This window comes from Leptodactylus fuscus, chromosome 2 (genome assembly GCF_031893055.1).
Source record: "Leptodactylus fuscus isolate aLepFus1 chromosome 2, aLepFus1.hap2, whole genome shotgun sequence".
Taxonomy (NCBI): Eukaryota; Metazoa; Chordata; class Amphibia; order Anura; family Leptodactylidae; genus Leptodactylus; species Leptodactylus fuscus.
Genome location: NC_134266.1, coordinates 282,136,144 through 282,156,348, shown reverse-complemented (window position 1 = coordinate 282,156,348; position 20,205 = coordinate 282,136,144). Strand labels below are relative to the sequence as shown.

General features: G+C 46.7%; 2 protein-coding genes and 1 pseudogene across 2 annotated transcripts in view; 1 reads left to right on the top strand and 2 right to left on the bottom strand.

The window, feature by feature from the left end:
* Positions 1-8,992, bottom strand: part of LOC142196122 (uncharacterized) — a 783,446-nt pseudogene extending 774,454 nt beyond the window's left edge.
* Positions 1-20,205, bottom strand: part of LOC142196121 (uncharacterized) — a 530,658-nt gene that overhangs the window by 64,087 nt on the left and 446,366 nt on the right. Inside the window, 1 exon segment of the mRNA XM_075266346.1 lies at positions 8,219-8,516. Coding sequence (XP_075122447.1) covers positions 8,219-8,516 — 298 coding nt within the window.
* LOC142196124 (uncharacterized) overlaps positions 1-20,205 on the top strand; it is a 305,361-nt gene that overhangs the window by 17,834 nt on the left and 267,322 nt on the right. The window lies entirely within an intron of this gene.

The following is a 20,205-nucleotide window of genomic DNA, read 5'->3' as shown; positions in this document are numbered from 1 at the left end:
GGCCCCTGCCCACAGTATTATGTCCCATAGTGTCCCCTGCACACAGTATTATGTCCCATAGTGACCCCTGCACACAGTATTATGTCCCATAGTGGCCCCTGCACACAGTATTATGTCCCATAGTGGCCCCTGCACACAGTATTATGTCCCATAGTGGCCCCTGAACACAGTATTATCCCCCATAGTGGCCCCTGCACACAGTATTATGTCCCTTAGTGGCCCCTGCACACAGTATTATGTCCCATAGTGGCCCCTGCACACAGTATTATGTCCCTTAGTGGCCCCTGCACACAGTATTATGTCCCATAGTGGCCCCTGCACACAGTATTATGTCCCATAGTGACCCCTGCACACAGTATTATGTCCCATAGTGGCCCCTGCACACAGTATTATCCCCCATAGTGGCCCCTACACACAGTATTATCCCCCATAGTGACCCCTGCACACAGTATTATCCCCCATAATGGCCCCTTCACACAGTATTATCCCCCATAGTGACCCCTGCACACAGTATTATGTCCCATAGTGGCCCCTGCACACAGTATTATGTCCCATAGTGGCCCCTGCACACAGTATTATGTCCCATCGTGGTCCCTGCACACAGTATTATCCCCCATAGTGACCCCTGCACACAGTATTATGTCCCTTAGTGGCCCCTGCACACAGTATTATGTCCCCATAGTGGTCCCTGCACACAGTATTATGTCACTTATTGGCCCCTGCACACAGTATTATGTCCCATAGTGGCCCCTGCACACAGCATTATGTCCCTTAGTGGCTCCTGCACACAGTATTATCCCCCATAGTGGCCCCTGCACACAGTATTATGTCCCTTAGTGGCCCCTGCACACAGTATTATCCCCCATAGTGGCCCCTGCACACAGTATTATGTCCCTTAGTGGCCCCTGCACACAGTATTATGTCCCATAGTGGCCCCTGCACACAGTATTATGTCCCATAGTGGCCCCTGCACACAGTATTATGTCCCATAGTGGCCCCTGCACACAGTATTATGTCCCTTAGTGGCCCCTGCACACAGTATTATCCCCCATAATGGCCCCTGCACACAGTATTATCCCCCATAGTGGCCCCTACACACAGTATTATCCCCTATAGTGGCCCCTGCACACAGTATTATCCCCCATAGTGGCCCCTACACACAGTATTATCCCCTATAGTGGCCCCTGCACACAGTATTATCCCCCATAGTGGCCCCTGCACACAGTATTATCCCCCATAGTGGCCCCTGCACACAGTATTATGTCCCTTAGTGGCCCCTGCACACAGTATTATGTCCCATAGTGGTCCCTACACACAGTATTATGTCCCCATAGTGGCCCCTGCACACAGTATTATCCCCCATAGTGTCTGTCATGTGTATTACAGCTTATTAACTCCATGTGCCTCATAATAATAGCAGTTAACCCCATCATGTTCCTCACATTTACCCCCTGTGTGCCTCACATAAGAGTTACTGATATGTAAGACATATGGAGGTAATGATTATTACATTATATAGTATTAAGGCACTTTATTATTACCTCCATATATCTCAAATATCAGTAACCCTAATATGGGGCACACGAGGGTTAATGTCAGGGACATGATGGGGTTAATTGCTATCAATGTGAGGCACATGGAGTTACTAAAACTAAATTAATAACCCCAAATGCCTTACATTAATAGGAATAGTAACCCCCCTCCCCCCTCCAGCATGTACCTGGTGAATTTTACTTTCTCTTTGCAGTACGGAGCTTCCTCTCCTCCTCCTCCTCTTCTCTGCAGGGTCCGGGCAGCAGCCTTATGCTGCACAGCGATTTGCTCCACCTCCTGGGCTTTCCTCACTAGCAGGAGAAGAGGGACGCTGCCTCCTCTTAGTATATGCAGGTCCCGAAGTACTACTAGGAAGTACTAATAGTCCCCTAACCATCCCGATCAGCCCTTGATCATGCAGATTGGGCCCCTGCCTATGCTTTTTCTTAAATAAAACGTGCAGCAATATATAGTCGGGCCCTGGGGCCCACCGGGGGATTCCCCGGTGCTCCGGCGGGCCAATCCGACCCTGCTAACAGCTGTTCATTATATCAACAAGCAGGGGGGCACCAGATCCTCCTCGCTTCTATGAGTGAAAGACCTGATATTTTCCTGGGCAGAAAACAACATATCCCAGTTATCAGCGGTCCATATCCGGGGTCAACTGAACATCCTCGCGGAGCAACTAAGCAGAGGCTGGGTGACAACAGGAGAATGGTTCCTGGATCCAGAGATTTTTCATCATCTTACCAGGATGTGGGGTCTCCCCGAGGTGGACCTGATGGCCACCCAGTACAACGCCAAGGTGAAGAAATTTTGCTCCCTTTACCGGGAAGACAATCCTTTGGCGATCGATGCCTTGTCAATACTGTGGAGGTTCAAACTAGTGTACGTTTTTCCTCCGATTCCAATGATTCCCGAGGGTATTGGCGAAACTCAGGCAGGACCAGACTTCGGCAATTGTGATCATGCCGTTCTGGCCAAAAAGAGCATGCTTTACTCACCTCATGTTTATGAGTCGTGGGACCTACTGGAGGCTTCCACGAGTCCAAAACCTGGTAACTCTAAACAAATAGCTCTACCAGGACCTGGACAGGTTTAACCTCACTGTCTGGAGGTTGACCACACCGTATGTGGAGATAGAGGATTGTCCCAGGCCATCCTGAAGACATTGGCCAATTCTAGAGCGGACTCTACCAACCGGAGCCCCCTGAGAATCTCTCGGATTTTTCAAGACTGGTGCACTGAGAAACACACTACCATTGAATCTGTCTTGGAATTTTTACAAGGTGGGTTGGATAAGGGTTTGACTCCAGCCACCCTAAAAGTTCACGTTTCAGCATTGTCCGCTCTCCTAGGGACCCGGTTATTCCAAAATCCTCTAATCAAGCAATTTCTTAAAGGGGCCTCTGCCCTCCTGTACAGCCCCCGATCCCGCAGTGGGACTTAGCTTCGGTTCTGAAGGGGCTATGTGCTCCCCCCTTTGTGCCATTATCGGAAGTGGATTTGAAATTCTTCTCGTTCAAGGTAACATTTTTATTGACCATTACTTCTGCCAAAAGGGTTGGAGAGCTACAGGCCCTGGCGGCCTCTGAACCCTATATTACCTTTTTTTTTTTTAATAAAGTACATTCTAGATTTGTCCGTGGATTTTTGCCCAAGGTTCCCACACCTGGGAACATAAATCAAGTCATATCTTTACTAACCTTTTTTCCTTCCCCCTCTTCCAAGCTCCTTTCGCAAATTAGAAAATCTGCTTGTAAACATCTTCGGGCACAACAAGGGCATCAGGGCCTCCAAGGTCACATTGTACAAATGAATTAAGGAAGCCATTGCCTGTTCTCTGCAGGCTCAAGACTTACCAGTACCCGAATTTCTTCACGCCCATGCAACCAGAGCAGTGGCAACTTCCTGGGTGGAGAGGCATTCTCTCTCTGTAGACCAAATATGCTCAGCTGCCTCCGGTCATTCTGTCCTGGCTTCTACTTGCCAGGACCCCCCTCCCTAAATGGGATATCTACTTGTTAATTTCCCATCTTGTGCTGCTGTTGGGCATAAGGGGAATTGAGGATTATATAGATAATCTGTTTTCCCAAAGCCCAAACAGCAGCACAAGGCTCCCTCCCTGATTTTTAGGTAATTGATGTATGATTATATTGCCTATGTATTTTTATACTTTTTAACTAACACAAGGGGGGAAGGTCTCTGTGGCCTCTTATGGGGGGGGGGGAGCTTGTGTAACATCTCTGCCTGTTCGGGCCTCTGCGCCACCCTCTGCTCGCATGCTGCGGCGCCGGAGGCGTGTGCAGTTTGACAATCTGCTTAAGGTTTTTGGTTGCACTGTGTGAACACGGCTCTAGTCCTTAATTTGTTTTGCACCACACCCGTCTTCTGCCTAGGTTGCCTCTGTTCATTAAGTGGTTAATCTGTCTTGCCTGTGATTGACAGCTTTTCTTCCTGTCAGGTTCTGGGCGGGTTCTTCCTTCCCTATTTAGTCTTGGCTCACAGTCACACTGGTGCCGGTTATTGCCTCTAGCTTTCTGGTATCTCTTGCTGTTATTTACTTATACTGATCCTTGACCTCTGGCTTTCCTACTGACTATTCTCTTGACTCCGTTTTGGCACTGCATCGCTCTCTTGTTACCGAACCCTGGCTACCTGACCTCCCTTTGTTGTTGTGCGTCTTGTCTGCGTTTTGTGTTTCACGTATTCAGGGAGGGTTTGTCCTCGTGGTTGTCGCCTATCACCTAGGATAGAGTCTGGCAATAGGAAGGGAAAGCGGGGGGCTTCAGTTTAGGGCTCACTGTCCCTTGTGCCCCTCCCTCCAGGGTTCACCAGCAGCTTCTGGGGAATTATCATCTGCTATTTCCTAACAGAATAACCGGCCTGCAACCTACATCCATTGCTTCCCTACAGATAAGCATGGATCCTATCCAGTGCCTTGCAGCAAAGTTGGAGGGATTGACAGGCCTGGTAGCTGAACTTGCTAAACAGGTTCAGACCCTTACTGACGCTGCTGCACCATCCCCAGCTGTTTTGGCACCTTATAAGGTCAAGATGCTACTCCCAGACCGTTTTTCAGGGGACCGTGCAAAATTTGAAACGTTCAGGGAGTCTTGTCGCCTGTACTTCCGTGTTAATCCACATGCTACTCAGGCCCAAATGGTGGGAGTGGTTATATCTCTTTTACAGGGGGACCCACAAGCTTGGGCCCTTAAACTCCCTGCTGAGGCTGAGGAGTGGGTTGATCTGGAAAAAATTTTTAAGTCCCTGGGCTCTATTTATGCTGAACCAGACCACATTGCGCTTGCGGAATCGCAACTCCTCACCATGCGGCAGGGCAAACGCTCTGCAGAGGAGTATTGCTCTGAGTTCCGTAAGTACAGTGTAACGGCAGGTTGGTGTGAGTCCGCGCTAAAGGCTCACTTTAAGCAGGGCTTGTGTGATCGTGTTAAGGAGCTCTGGGTTGGTCACCCAGATCCCCCGACTCTTGAGAAGGCCATGACTTTGGCGGTCCTTATTGACCGCAAGATCCGAGAGAATTTAAAAGAGAGACTAGGGTCTGTTGCCTCCAAGTTTTCTGTCTCTTCCTCTCTCTCCTCTGATAAACCTACTTTTCCTCCCGTCACTTCTGGTGAGGAACCCATGCAACTGGGAGCTATGGACGCCAAGACACGACGGGAACATCGTCTCAGGAATAACCTGTGCCTGTACTGTGGTTCCTCTGGTCATGTCATCCGAGACTGCCCTATCAGACCATGGTCACCTGCACAAAGACTTCAGTGCCTGAGTGGTAATCGGAAGAACCACTCAGGCAACCAGGTATTTGGTGGAAATAACAATAAGATGTTGTTATCTGTGTCTTTGTCCTCTGGGGACAGATCTGTTTCTGGCAAGGCCCTACTTGACTCTGGGTCTGCAGCAAATTTTATTAAATATTCAGTTGTTGAATCTTTGGGCATTGAGCTTTTGCCACTGGACTCGCCTATGTCTGTTGCTGGAGAGGATTCTACTCCACTGGCCAGGGGTAAAGTAAGTTTTAAAACCCCCTTGATCTCTTTGCAAGTGGGTTCTTCACATTCAGAGGTCATAAGCCTTTTTGTTATGGAGAATCTCTCTGCTGATGTTATTTTGGGGTTCCCCTGGCTGAAGCTCCATAACCCTATTTTTGATTGGGGTAAAAAGGAGTTGGTAAAGTGGGGAGATCAGTGCTCATCCCACTGTATTGCTTTACATTCTGTTGATTGTGTCAGTGAGGAGAAGGTCTCAGCTACTAAAAGTTGGGAACGCTCCTCTGGTATTAAAACCTGGTGGTATCAGAAGCGCCAGGTGAATAAAAAATGTTTGCCTGGTTCTCAAGTGTCTGTGGTTCAAGCAGAACCAAAAAACAAGGCAGGGAAAACTCAGAATCCCTCTAGAACTGGTTTGTCTGGTGAGGGTCCGGTGGCCCCTCATAAAAGGGGGGGTACTGTAACATCTCTGCCTGTTCGGGCCTCTGCGCCACCCTCTGCTCGCATGCTGCGGCGCCGGAGGCGTGTGCAGTTTGACAATCTGCTTAAGGTTTTTGGTTGCACTGTGTGAACACGGCTCTAGTCCTTAATTTGTTTTGCACCACACCCGTCTTCTGCCTAGGTTGCCTCTGTTCATTAAGTGGTTAATCTGTCTTGCCTGTGATTGACAGCTTTTCTTCCTGTCAGGTTCTGGGCGGGTTCTTCCTTCCCTATTTAGTCTTGGCTCACAGTCACACTGGTGCCGGTTATTGCCTCTAGCTTTCTGGTATCTCTTACGGTTATTTACTTGTATACTGATCCTTGACCTCTGGCTTTCCTACTGACTATTCTCTTGACTCCGTTTTGGCACTGCATCGCTCTCTTGTTACCGAACCCTGGCTACCTGACCTCCCTTTGTTGTTGTGCGTCTTGTCTGCGTTTTGTGTTTCACGTATTCAGGGAGGGTTTGTCCTCGTGGTTGTCGCCTATCACCTAGGATAGAGTCTGGCAATAGGAAGGGAAAGCGGGGGGCTTCAGTTTAGGGCTCACTGTCCCTTGTGCCCCTCCCTCCAGGGTTCACCAGCAGCTTCTGGGGAATTATCATCTGGCTATTTCCTAACAGCTTGTTAACTAATTAACTTTCCACCTGTACTAACGGTACACAATGTCAGGGATACCCCAACTTGTGCTGCTGTTTGGGCTAAGGGAAAACATTATCTATATAATCCTCCAATTTTGAACCCCCATGCTATATATTGTCCCTTATTTTGGGTCCTCACACAGTATATTGCCCCAGTTACCTTCACCACATACCGTGACACATCAGTAGTGTATGGAGCTTTCTGGAGCTGAAGTGGGGGCCAGGACAGGAGCGAGGATTGATGAGTAAATATCGGCCCCTCCTGGTCTCTGGGGCCCTGCAAATGGGTTGTATACTAAACAAATCCACCCCTGATCACAAATATTCCCTGATCCCATTCTGACGCCCGGTCTCATGACCCATTCAGTGCGGGCAGGTAATAAATCCCACAATTGTTACAGGTCTTGAGGATGTTATATGTCTGGTTGAATATCTCCATATTACAGCGATATGAATCCGGCCTTCATGAGAACCTGCCGCAGATTATTCCCTGTAGACTTATTAGTCTTGTTTTCTTTGAGAACATGAAAAATAAGATTTACTGGAATTCTATTCAATAAGTGCTGACTACAATGTGACACTGACGTCTGGTGTTTGTATTGGGATGTACCACAAGCATTGATGTCTGTCCTGGTAGCCAAGGAGGTGGATATAGGCCGTGCTGAAATCTACCCCAGCTCATAGCTCATGTCAGTAATCTGGTGTAAATGATGGTAAATGTGACCGGGCCTGGTTCATTGTCTTAGGACAATATGTGTTTATTGATTTCTCATGTACAAAGGTGTCCACAGCCTGTAAGTAAGAAGCCCCCTGTGCCCCATAATGTTACCTATAAAACTACATCTGCTCCTACAAAACACAAGCCCCATAGGAATACAGTGACAGAATTTTTAAAGTTATGGGTCTTCGAAAGTAGCAACAATTTATTTAAAAAAGTTTCTTTATTCTGTTAAAAAAAAGGTAAATAAAAACATTTCTACATATTTGGTGTCTCCATAATCGCAGCGACATCATCATAAAGGGAAACATTATTTATGTCACATGGTAAATGGTGAAATTGTTGTTACAGTTAATAAAAGTTCATCAATAAATTCCATCTATCCTGAAATGTTACTACTAAAAAATACAACCCGCACAAAAAACTAAGCCCTCATACAGCGACATTAATGGAAAACCGCTCAGTCCTAAAGGTCCAAACTAGAGGTGTCCTGCAGGTTATAGACTGATGGCTCATGTATCGGGGGGTCATCAATATCAGATCAGCGGGGTCTGACTCCTCACACAGCCAGGAGGATAAAATAATGCCGCTGTAAAAAAGTCAAGATTTCTAGTTCTAGTTTCTTCTGGATCTGAATTGAGCAGTTCATGTAAGAAAACCTCCGAGTGTATCTGAAGGAAAGCAGTTCTGTAAAGAAGAGACGATGAAGATTCCTGGAAGGCGACTCTGGGTGTAGTAATGGCTGGTAAATATACTTTATATCAGGGTCACATGATATAGCTCATGATACCTATGTACAGAAATACCAGCAGTGACATCTTACTGGTTACACTTTACTGGGGAATTGTTCTTGTTTTGTGAATTCTCTCATGTGTCTTAAGACTACTTCGTTGGCTAAAACATTTCCCACATTGTGAGCATGAATATGGCTTCTCTCCTGTGTGAGTTCTTTCATGTCTCTTAAGATGACTTTCTTGGATAAAACATTTCCCACATTCTGAGCATGAATATGGTTTCTCTCCTGTGTGAGATCTCTCATGTCTCTTAAGACTACTTTGTTGGCTAAAAGATTTCCCACATTCTGAGCATGAATATGGCTTCTCCTGTGTGTGAACTCTTAGATGAGTCACAAGTTCTGATTTGAACATAAAACATTTCCCACATTCTGAGCAAGAAAAAGTCTTATCTGCAATGTGAACTCTCAGATGTCTTGTAAGATTCGATTTTTGGTTAAAACATTTCCCACATTCTGAGCATGAATATGGCTTCTCCTGTGCGTGACGTCTTTGATGTTTCAAAATGGAGGATTTTTCAATAAAACATTTCCCACATTCTGAGCATGAGAATGGCTTCTCTCCTGTGTGGGTTCTTATATGATCTACAAGTCGTGCTTTTTTGCTAAAATGTTTCCCACATTCAGGACATGGAAATGTTTTTTCATCTCTGTCAGTTCCCTCTTGTATGGAAGGATTAGGTTTCATGGCTAAGCTCATGGTTCAGAACCAGAAAAGATTTCGCCAGTCTACGTCCAGGTCTTCTTGTACCAATCTGTGATGATCTTCTCCTTTATATTCGGGGGGTGTCTATGGAGCCGCTCATCCAGTCACCGCCTGCAAAATGAAACAGAATTTTTTCAAAACAATTATAATTTTATTAGTGAGATATTGTAATTCCCGAGACATGTCGCACAATAGTCACCAAATCACCATATGAGGATTTCTTATACACAACAGTGTCAGTAACAAGTAATGAGATATCTAACAATCTACAAATCTACTAAATCTAGTGATTCCTAATACAGAACGGACTCTAATATTGTGTATTAGAAAGTCTACAAACCCTCTACCGGGTCATTAAAGGGGAAATATCAGGTAAGTATTACCCATAGAATACCTGATTGGTGGGGTCTGACTGCAGAGACCCCCACCAGGTAGAATGTAGACCTGTCATTTGGTGGATGACGCCCCCATTCACTTTAGTAGGAATACGGGAAATAGCTGAAGTAAATCATTCGCTATCTCTGGCGCTCCCATTGTTGTGAATAGGAGCGCGGTGTTGGCCACATCACTAGAATAATAAAGAATCTAGCTTGTACACTGTGCAGGTAAAAAACCCAAAAATCACCAAATCATTAGAACTCAAGTGGTTGTAGCAGGAGGGGAATGTATAAGGTGTGCGAGTGTTTATCAGGGGACACCCCAGATTTAGAACTTATGAGGGAAAATAAAGTAAAAGTGAACCCCAGAGTGACCCCCACAATTATAGGCGCTATTGTGGACATAGTAGGGAATTTGGTGTACCCGATATACTCCGCACAGCTTTCATATTCACTTTTCACTATTCGCTGTGCATTCCCACCTGGGATACTAATGCTTATTACAACGCTCGATAAATTCTTTCAGGGGTGCAGTTTTCAAAATGGGGTCGCTCCTTAGGGGATTTCACTTTTCTGGTACCTTAGAGGCCCTGTAAACATGACATGGTGTCCAGGTACCAAACATCTGCATCTGTACTCCAAAAGCCGCATAGCGCTCCTTCACATCTGCGTCCTGCTGGGCGTCCAAACTGCAGTTTATGCCACATGTATGACACTGGTGTACCCAGGATATTGTACTTCATGCCATATGTGATAAAAACTGATACTAGGGTACAGTCTGGCACAGAAGGGAGGGAGCGCTATTTGGTTTTTGGCACACAGATTTAGACAGTTTAGCTTTGGAATGCCATGACCCTTTTGCAGAGCTCCTGAAATGCCAGTAAAGTAGAATCCCCTGACATGTTACCCCATTTTGGAAACTAAACCCCCTGAAGGAATTTATCCAATAGTTGCTATAATTTATTCTCCAGAAATGAATACGCAGCTGACTGCAAAAAGTGAAAATGACAATTTTTCCAGAAATATGTCATTCCAATGCATAATATGTTGTGCCCGGCTTGTATCAGAGATGAAGGCTCCAAAATCTGTTGTGCCCGGGATACCCGCTTACCAGTCTTTGGAGTGTGTGTCTCTGCTGACACAAACTGGGCACAACATATTTTCCTTTTCAATATCAGCTGCACAATCATTTATTGAAATTAAATGAATGCAATACTCAAGGGTTATAAATGCTCGCTACCCTACTTGATAAATCCCTTTAGGGCTGTAGTTTCCAAAATGAGGTCACAAGTCTACAGAATCCACTTTACTGGTAATTCAGGGGATCTGCTAAAGTGATAAGACATCCAAAAACCAAACTGTGCTCCAAAAACCAAAGTAGCGCTCCTTCCCTTCTGTGCCCGACTGTGCCCAAACAGCAGTGTATACCCACATCTGATATTATTATCCGGGGTACACCAGTGTCAGACATGTGGGTGTAAACTGCCATTTGGGTACACAGCAGGGGGTAGATATGAAGGGGCGCTATGTGCTTTTGGAGTGCAGATTTAGATTGTTGGTTTGTGGACACTTTGTCACATTTGCAGAGACCCTAAAATTTCCCCAACAAAATGGGGTCACTTCTTGGAGAATTCCAATTTACTGGCACCTCCAGGGCTCTGCAAAAACAACATGGTGTCCAGAAATCTGTACCCCAAGAGCTAAAAAGCGCAGTGCTCCTTCCCTCCTGAGCCCTGTTGTGTGTCCAAGCAGCAGTGTACACCCACATATATAACTATTTGTCCCCGGGATGGCCCATTTAATGGTTTTATGAGTGTATGTCTCTGATGACTCAGTGGGTACAATGTATTGGGCACCAAAATGGCATATTTCTTTAAAAATTTCAATTTTCACGTTGTACATTACCCCTTGTGAAATTACTTGAGGGGTGTAGTTTCTAAAATGGGGTCACTTTTGTGGGATTTACATATTATTGGTACTTTAGGGGCTCTGCAAATGTTACATGGCACCTTAACACTATTCCAGCAACATGAAGTACAAGGTGTCATGAAAAAACATTCTCAAAATCTCTTGTGTAAGTTATAGCGTCCAAAAGTTATTGCCATATAAAGTGACCTGGGTCTTTTTTCACAAATGAGGCCGGGTCTATAAGGTCCTTAACCAGTGAGATACATTGTATAGATAAAGAACAGGTTGGACCAGTATAATTAGCATAACACAATTGGGGGCAAAGTGGTCACATAGTTCAGGAGAGGAGTCGCATCTCATTATGGCTGAGGGGGGTGAGCTCTCTAAAACGGCTGCAGGCATCGCCCCACATGGCCCTGGAATCCAAAATGGAGGTTACACAAGCTGATATCCCCCACAGTATATGTGTGAGTAGAACAGAGGCGGTATACAGCTGGAGACCAACATATAGGTTGTAGAGATCTGAGGTTTCTTTCATATATGACTAAGTACCAGTAAAATGTAGACAACAATAAAGAGGTAACGCGTTTCTCTCTATCACATTGTTCACATTCTTATTACAAAGTGCTACTAAAAAACTTCTTAAGGCCGGGGCCCCACATAGCGAAACGCAGAAACAAAGAACAAACACGCCAGAAACACATTACGTTTTTTTCCTCATCTATACGATATACACTCGTGTTTCCGCAGATATAATTCACAAGCTGCGATTTCACTTTCACGTTGCAGATGCCCCCCAAAATGTTAAAAAGTGTTTAATAACTCCGGGTTATTCAATAGAAAAATGAAAAAATACAAAAATGTCCTGGTCATTAAGGGGTTACATAAGAGGTAAAATGACTGTTCCGGTTATTACAGGGTTAATATGGAGACCTCCACACGGGGACAGACATAACCCATACACATGACATATACAGACACCTATTCCTTATAGTCCACCATCATTACAGTATATTATAGTCAGTGATATTCTACTCACCAGACGGGGGCGCTCCGCACTCTCGGCTCAGGTATATATATATATCTCCTGTCAGGGTCTCCTCCTCAGGTAAGTTCCCTCCTTGTAAGTCCTCTGGTAAATAAACCTCCTGGACAATGCTTGGATCTATATAGCCCTATGGTGGCCACATCTGCCCTCCCCCATTACCTCCTTCCTGATCAGAGACACTATTGAGCATGACACTGGGCTCCACCTCATACAATATCCTCCTGAGACCCCCCACCGTGCACAAATTGTATCTGCATTGTACCTATTGTTTCCCCCCTTATTTATCATCTGTAAGAGATTCCTGAGATACTCGGAGACCTTCTCATGTGAGAATCAGGAGAGACAATGGACATCTTACATCCATGTCCAATCATGAGACCATCCCCCGGACCCTCCATCATTATCCCATAGACATGACCATCCCCCGGACCCTCCATCATTATCCCATAGACATGACCATCCCCCGGACTCTCCATTATTATCTCATAGACATGACCAACCCCCGGACCCTCCATCATTATCCCATAGACATGACCACCCCCCGGACCCTCCATCATTATCCCATAGACATGACCACCCCCCGGACCCTCCATCATTATCCCATAGACATGACGACCCCCTGGACCCTCCATCATTATCCCATAGACATGACCATATCCCGGAACCTCCATCATTATCCTATAGACATGACCATCCCCCAGACCCTCCATCATTATCCCATAGATATGACCATCCCCCGGACCCTCCATCATTATCCCATAGACATGACCATCCCCCGGACTCTCCATTATTATCTCATAGACATGACCATCCCCCGAACCCTCCATCATTATCCCATAGACACGACCATATCCCGGAACCTCCATCATTATCCCATAGACATGACCATCCCCCGGACCCTCCATCATTATCCTATAGACGTGACCATCCCCCGGACCCTCCATCATTATCCCATAGACATGACCATCCCCCGGACCCTCCATCATTATCCCATAGACATGACCATCCCCCGGACCCTCCATCATTATCCCATAGACATGACCATATCCCGGAACCCATCATTATCCCATAGACATGACCATCCCCCGGACTCTCCATTATTATCTCATAGACATGACCATCCCCCGAACCCTCCATCATTATCCCATAGACACGACCATATCCCGGAACCTCCATCATTATCCCATAGACATGACCATCCCCCGGACCCTCCATCATTATCCTATAGACGTGACCATCCCCCAGACCCTCCATCATTATCCCATAGACATGACCATCCCCCGGACTAGAGATGGGGGAGTCGGTTCATAACAAGTCAGGTTCGTCCTGATTATTCCAATTTGTTTGTCTTTATAAAGAAACTGAACAAATGAATATAAATGTCCCCAGTAGGAGAAAATGGCTGCAGCCGCATGTTATAGGAGGAAACACTGAGCAGACAATGTCTTGTGTGTAGAGACTGATCACACAAATCAGGTGAGAACAATATCTGACAGTCTCAGACTTCTCTGCAACATGACAACTCGGTATCAGTTCCCCCTGCACATGCTGGAGGGTCTGTGTGAGCCGCACAAGGTGCTTATTAGGATTATTACCTGCAGCCGAGCACAGGGACAATGTGTTACTACAAGATACAGACGCCAGGAGGGAAGGGTGCCGGCTCCACAAGATCTATGAAGAAGCCACCAATATTTCAATGGAGATGACAGCAGCAGTGTGAACCCTCTTGTATATTTTACCGGAAACTTTTACACTCCTGCAACCAGGGAGGGAAGAAACAGTTTCCACCTCTTAGACAATGTCATCACCCTGTGTAGATGGAGAAGGATGAGGGTCATTATGGAAGAGGAACATGGACTCCCAGAATGGAAGAGGAGGATGCTGAGGGGGCCCTTGATAGAATAGAAATAGAATAGAATAGAAAGCTATGAAACATGAGGAAGAGTCACTCCCTAAACTGAGGGCACCTAAACATGTTAGGTTGTCTGTCCCCCCCCTTTACGACTTTTCCCCAGAGGTGGGGGGCAAGGCTCAAGAGCTCGCAATGTAATGCAGTGAGTTTGTGCTAATTGGATGAGTGAAACCTCTCCGTCTGGTTCCAGGTCCCTTGAATTAGGGTCTTCCCCAGATGTGCTCCCCATCCTAAGAGGGAGGTATCCGCGGTCAATAGGTTCCAGGAAGTCTAGACTGTGGACCTCCCGTCTCTAAGTCAAAACCATCATTCCAGTGATCGATGGGTCCTGATGGATAACTGGATTGGCTTCTGTAGTCCCGAGGGACTGTGGTTCCATTCTCTCAGAAACTCGCCTTGTACAGGGCGCATATGCCATAAGGCCCAAGGAACTGCATCAATGGTCGCGGACATGAGTCCCAGGACTTTCATGGCCATCCTGATAGTAACCTTCCGGGTTGTGGAAAGGTGATGAACCGCTCGACCAATCTTCTCCTTCCAAGGAGAGGGCAGGGAGATCATCATGCTGAGAGAATCCAAAATGAAACCCAGAAATTGAATCCAGGTAGATGGAGCCACTACTGACTTCTGCCAGTTTACTAGCCAGCCCAGCTCGTTTAGTAAGGCTACTGTGATACCCAACTGTGTGGCAAGAACCTCCTTTGACTGAGCCTTCAGGAGCCAGTCATCTAGATATGGGACAATAAACGTCCCCTGGAGGTGCAGGGCGGCTACGACTGGAGCCACAACCTTGGTGAAGGTGTGGGGGGCCGAGGATATACCGAAGGGGAGAGCCGTAAACTGGAAATGGCGTAATCTTCCGTTTAGGTATACAGCAACTCTTAGGTATTTTCTGTGAAGAGAATAAATGGATAGATGGAGATAAGCGTCCCTTATGTCTAAGGTGACGAAAAAATCTCTAGGCTGCAGAAAAGGGAGGACCGACCTGATGGTCTCCATACGTAACCGGACCTTGTGGATATATCGATTTAGATACCAGAGGTCGATGATCATGCGCCATCCTGCGGTCGATTTTGGGACTAAGAACACTGGAGAGTACACGCCTTGACCTCACTCGTTTAGAGGGACCAGTTCCAACGCAGCCTTGTCCACGTATTCCTGTATGGATCTGTATGGGTTCTGTATGGGTTCTTAAGATCTTCTCTGGAGGGAGGGTAGAGAAGTTTATTTTGTAGACGGCACGTATGGGCTGAAGGACCCATGGATCTTGAATGTGCCGGCACCAAGGCGATATGTGCAGAGAAAGGCGACCTCTTGAGGATTCTCTGGAAATTCCATAGCCACAAAAGGACCGCTGTCCCCTTCCCGAAGGTTGGGGGAGGTACTTCCGTTTGGAGTCCGTGAGGCCCTCCATAATCTGGTCCAGCTCCTTACCAAAAAGTCTACCTGGCTCAATGGGAATGCTGCACAGGTTGAACTTTGAAGCATTTTCTGCCCGCCAGGGTTTTCAGCCAAAGCGGACATCTCGTGGCTGTAGATTGTGCCATTGCCCTGGGGGCTAGCTTCATCTGGTAGAAGGTGGCTTCTGAAAGAAATCAACCATAAGGTTAATATTAGAGATGGTTTGTAATAAGTCATCCCGTGGACTCCAGAATCTGTATCCCTTTCCAGTGCCGAAAGGTCAGAACGGAGCTTGGTAACAACCTCACTGGCAGCTATGCCCACCGAGGCTTGGGCCGAGGAGGAGGAGTAAATTCCTCTCAGGGAGCCTTCAGTCCTCCGATCCATAGGATCCTGAAGGTTGGATCCATCCTCGGCAGGGACTACAGTGCGTTTATACAGTTTTGACACCGCCATGTCCACTCTAGGGGGGGAATCCCCAGGAATCGTGTTGAGATTCCGAAATGGGGAATAAGGCTCTGAATCGTCTGGAGGCGTTGAATGCCCTTTCGGGGCGTTTCCATTCAGCCTCCATCCTTCTGGTCATGTCAGGACTAGCTTTGAAGGATCTCAGGGAACCAGAAGGGCCCTCATTTGCGGACTCAGCATCCTGGTCCCTAGACCGGATGATTTTTAAAAGTTTGGGAATCTTCTCAACAGGGAAGATAGGTTTAGCAGGCTCTTCAACATCCTCATCCGAGGAAATTTCGTCTACAATTTGCAGATCCTCCAGCGGAAGGAGAGACAGCTGGGGAGACTCTACCCGGGGTCTCTTTAAAAGGTGGGAAATGGAGTCTTTCATTTCTTTCATGGATTCCTCCACAAATTCTTTTACCCATCCTACCACATCCCGAATGGAAGTTTCCTCAGACGGGGGACCTCAGCACCCACGGCAACATTGGTAGTCATAGCCGTCCGGCAAGGGAATTTCACATCTCCTGCACGTCAGATGCTGACGCTTGGAGCCCGTCTTTCTCCTAGTATTCTTCCGGATAGAAGAGGAGGAAGACATCTAGATAAGAAAGGAAACAATTAATCTCCATACCTAAGACCGCCAGAGGAGTCTAAAAATCCTTTCAAACCTCAGTAGAGGAAGGTGAGTGCATCTGCCCTCTTGCACAAAGTGTTCTGCTTAGCAGCAAGTAAGGAGCTTGAGCGCAGCAGCAGTGAAGCATCCTCCAGCAAGAGAGGGAAGTTTAAATAGGGAAAGAGGAGGAGAAGGGGCGGGAACTGTCCAGCTGGACACGCCCCCCTGGTCTCCTCCAAGAATACAAACCCCAAGAACAGAACGGAGATCGGGGTCCACTGCAGAAAGGCTGGAGGGGAGGAATAAGACCCCCCTTGGGTAATATGGGGCCCGTGTAGCCTAAAATGCCGGCCCGGGCCTCCGGCACGCAAAAACTCCACCGCGCATGGGTGGAGGCCCGAACCGGAAGTAGATCTGAGTACCGTCTGCTGGAAACAGCCACAAGAAACAAAGGTTCCTCCCTATGATCTGGAACACAAAGGTTCACCCCCACTGCAGCCGGGAAGAGGGGGGGATGCCTCTGGAACAGCATGGGAAGCGGGAGAAGGAAGCTTCCTCCAAACAACAAGGACCCCCACTCCTCCAGCTCAGAGGGACAGCAGGAGCGGAGGACAGCTAAGAAGAACAAAATTTAAAATTAAAAACTGGACCTGTCCAGTCCACAGGACAGAAAAAAACACGGGGGGAGGTCTCTGTGGCCTCTTATAGAGGGGGGGGGGGAGCTTGTTAGCTAATTAACTTTCCACCTGTCCTAACTTTACACAGGTACAGGAATACCCCATCTTGTGCTGCTGTTTGGCGTAGGGGGAATACAATATACTGTGTGGGGGCCAGTGAAGGGGGGTTATACTGTGTGCCACAGTCCTATGTATAATATGGAGGGGCGCATTGTAAGGAGTTTGGCATTTTGCTGCTGCACTATTTTATCCAGATTTTTTGACTTGCACATGGGGGCAGTTCTAGTAAAGAGGGGGCGTGGCCTAATCACTGTTATTAGGGGGCCCCAGATATAATTATGTTTACTAACCTTGAAATGCCAAGTCCACCCCCGGGTTACAATAACCTCAGTACAACAGAACCGTCAGGTGAACTAGGACTTGTTTCTGGCACCAAAATCACCAGCGAGTCCTCCATATATAATCGCCTGCACCGACACAACTCTGCATTATACCATAAACCATAAAACCTGAAGTATCTTTCATAGAACAACCAGCAGGTGCCGGTGCGCCAAGTGCATACAGGTCCAAGATCTTAGAGCGGCAGGGCATGGAGGTATGGGCAGAGTCGGACTGGCCCATCGAGGAACCAGTGAATCCTCCAGTAGACACCATAACAATAAAGTGGAGCTCCACCACCCAAAATTATAGATAGAACAATTTATGAACACATGAGCTAAGGGCTGCACGGAGAAAGCTCCGGACTGTGTCATGGAGTCTATGTAAGTAAGCCAAAATAAAGAAAAAGTTTCTCTAACCTAATAAAATTTAACCTTTACTTCACAAAGTTAAAAACATGTACAAAACGGATCCATAACAATTAAAAATGGAGAAAAAAAAACATATCTTATGCGTTTCGGAACAAAAAATACAATTCCTTATTCATAGCTTGTCCAACCAGGCCCAGACACTCTCTACCTTCTTGTTGACCCCCCCCCTGAAGCTTGGATCCTGGTGATGATCGGCCACTGGAACCAATCAAATTGCAGCTTGTTGCTGTGCACAGCAGGTTTTTACAAGGGAGCCCAGACCAGCAGTGTGAAAGGCTATTTTGCCCCCAAATCCTTCAACTGCACTGACCCTTCGGAGAACTACAACCCCCAGTAACTGCAGATGATCTGGATCTGTTGAGAGTTGTCCCCCCCCCCCCCCCCGTTATAAATTAGTCGCGTCTTCGGGGTCCATGGGCCTAAACAGAACTCCACACCGGCTCCTTGCTGGCGCCGATCTCTGGCATCAATAATCCTAGAAAGCTGAAGTAAATGATGATGAAAATAACAGGGCCAGAAAAGTGCTCGCTAAACTCCAAAAGTCCCAATTGTTTTCACAAAATTTTTTACCTGCACAAAATAATTTTTACTTTTATTATGGCTTGTACAGCCCGATAGTATTTACACTGTGCAAAGAGGATGCATGAGGAAGAGTCACTCCCGAAACTGGGGGAACCCAAACATAGGATCTATTAGTAATCTGTAATCTATCCGAGCCATCCACATGAAACTGCGAGATGTGTAAGGCCGAGTCTGGGGCAGAACTAGCACAGAAGTGCAACAATAGCACTAAGGTTACTAAAGGGCAATTCCGGCCCAATCATTCAATGTAAATGAGAGTGTATGCGCAACGTCTGCGCTATTAGCACTGTCTGAATGGAAATGCACAAAGCAGGATTGGGATTAACAAAGCCACAATCCCAGCCTAAGGCGCTGCGTCACTTCTCAATATCAGCACCACCCGACCTCCATGTCTATGAATGTGCTAAAGATAGTCAGGAGCTCGGATACAGCGAGTGTCGCCCCCTATAGGTGCAGAGCTCTGTATATATGTCACCATTCATATACATGTAGGTCGGGTGCCCTTTAGTAACCTTAGTGCTATTGTTGCACTTCTGTGCTAGTTCTGCCCCAGACTCGGCCTTACACATCTCGCAGTTTCATGTGGATGGCTCGGATATATTACAGATTACTAATAGGTCCTATGTTTAGGGGCCCCCAGTTTAGGGAGTGACTCTTCCTCATGTTTCATAGCTTTCTCTTCTATTTGGTTCCGTATTAGGACAATTTGTTCTCATTTTTGGTAAGAATTAAAAAGCTCAAACAATCCCCCATTTATTAGGGACAGGTCTGCGCCCGGGGTGTTATAGATACACATGGCGGTTCTATTACTAATAGCAGCGGGTTTGATGGATTGTTATTTCGGGGACAAATTTGAAATCTGACCCTGTGATGGGAGCCGATGTCATATCAAAAGGGTTTGTTCTCTGTACAGTATAGCACCAGGGTGCTATAGTGGGATGTGATGGTGGACCAGGCCATAGGACATGTCTGCTGAGTGGTGGCAGCCATGGTAGATATCTAGGAGTAGCATCAGCAGCAGTGCAGTAAATGGAGGAGAATACAGGGAGACGGTGACATCACTATTCAGGGACATCAATATTCTCTTGTGGTCAGACAAGATAAAACTCTCCTGACAAACTGGGCCAAGACTATTGGCCAAGAAATCCAGACATTGTCTGGTCAGTGTTTCCTCCTATAACATGCGGCTGCAGCCATTTTCTTCTACTGGGAACATTTATATTCATTTGTTCAGTTTCTTTATAAAGACAAACAAATTGGAATAATCAGGACGAACCTGACTTGTTATGAACCGACTCCCCCATCTCTAGTCTGGGGGATGGTCATGTCTATGGGATAATAATGGAGTGTCCGGGGGATGGTCATGTCTATGGGATAATGATGGAGGGTCTGGGGATTGGTCATGTCTATGGGATAATGGTAGGAGGTCCGGGGGGTCAATTTCAGGTCTGGACATGGATGTAAAATGTCCATTGTCTCTCCTGATTCTCACATGAGAAGGTCTCGGAGTATCTCAGGAATCTCTTACAGATGATAAATAGGGGG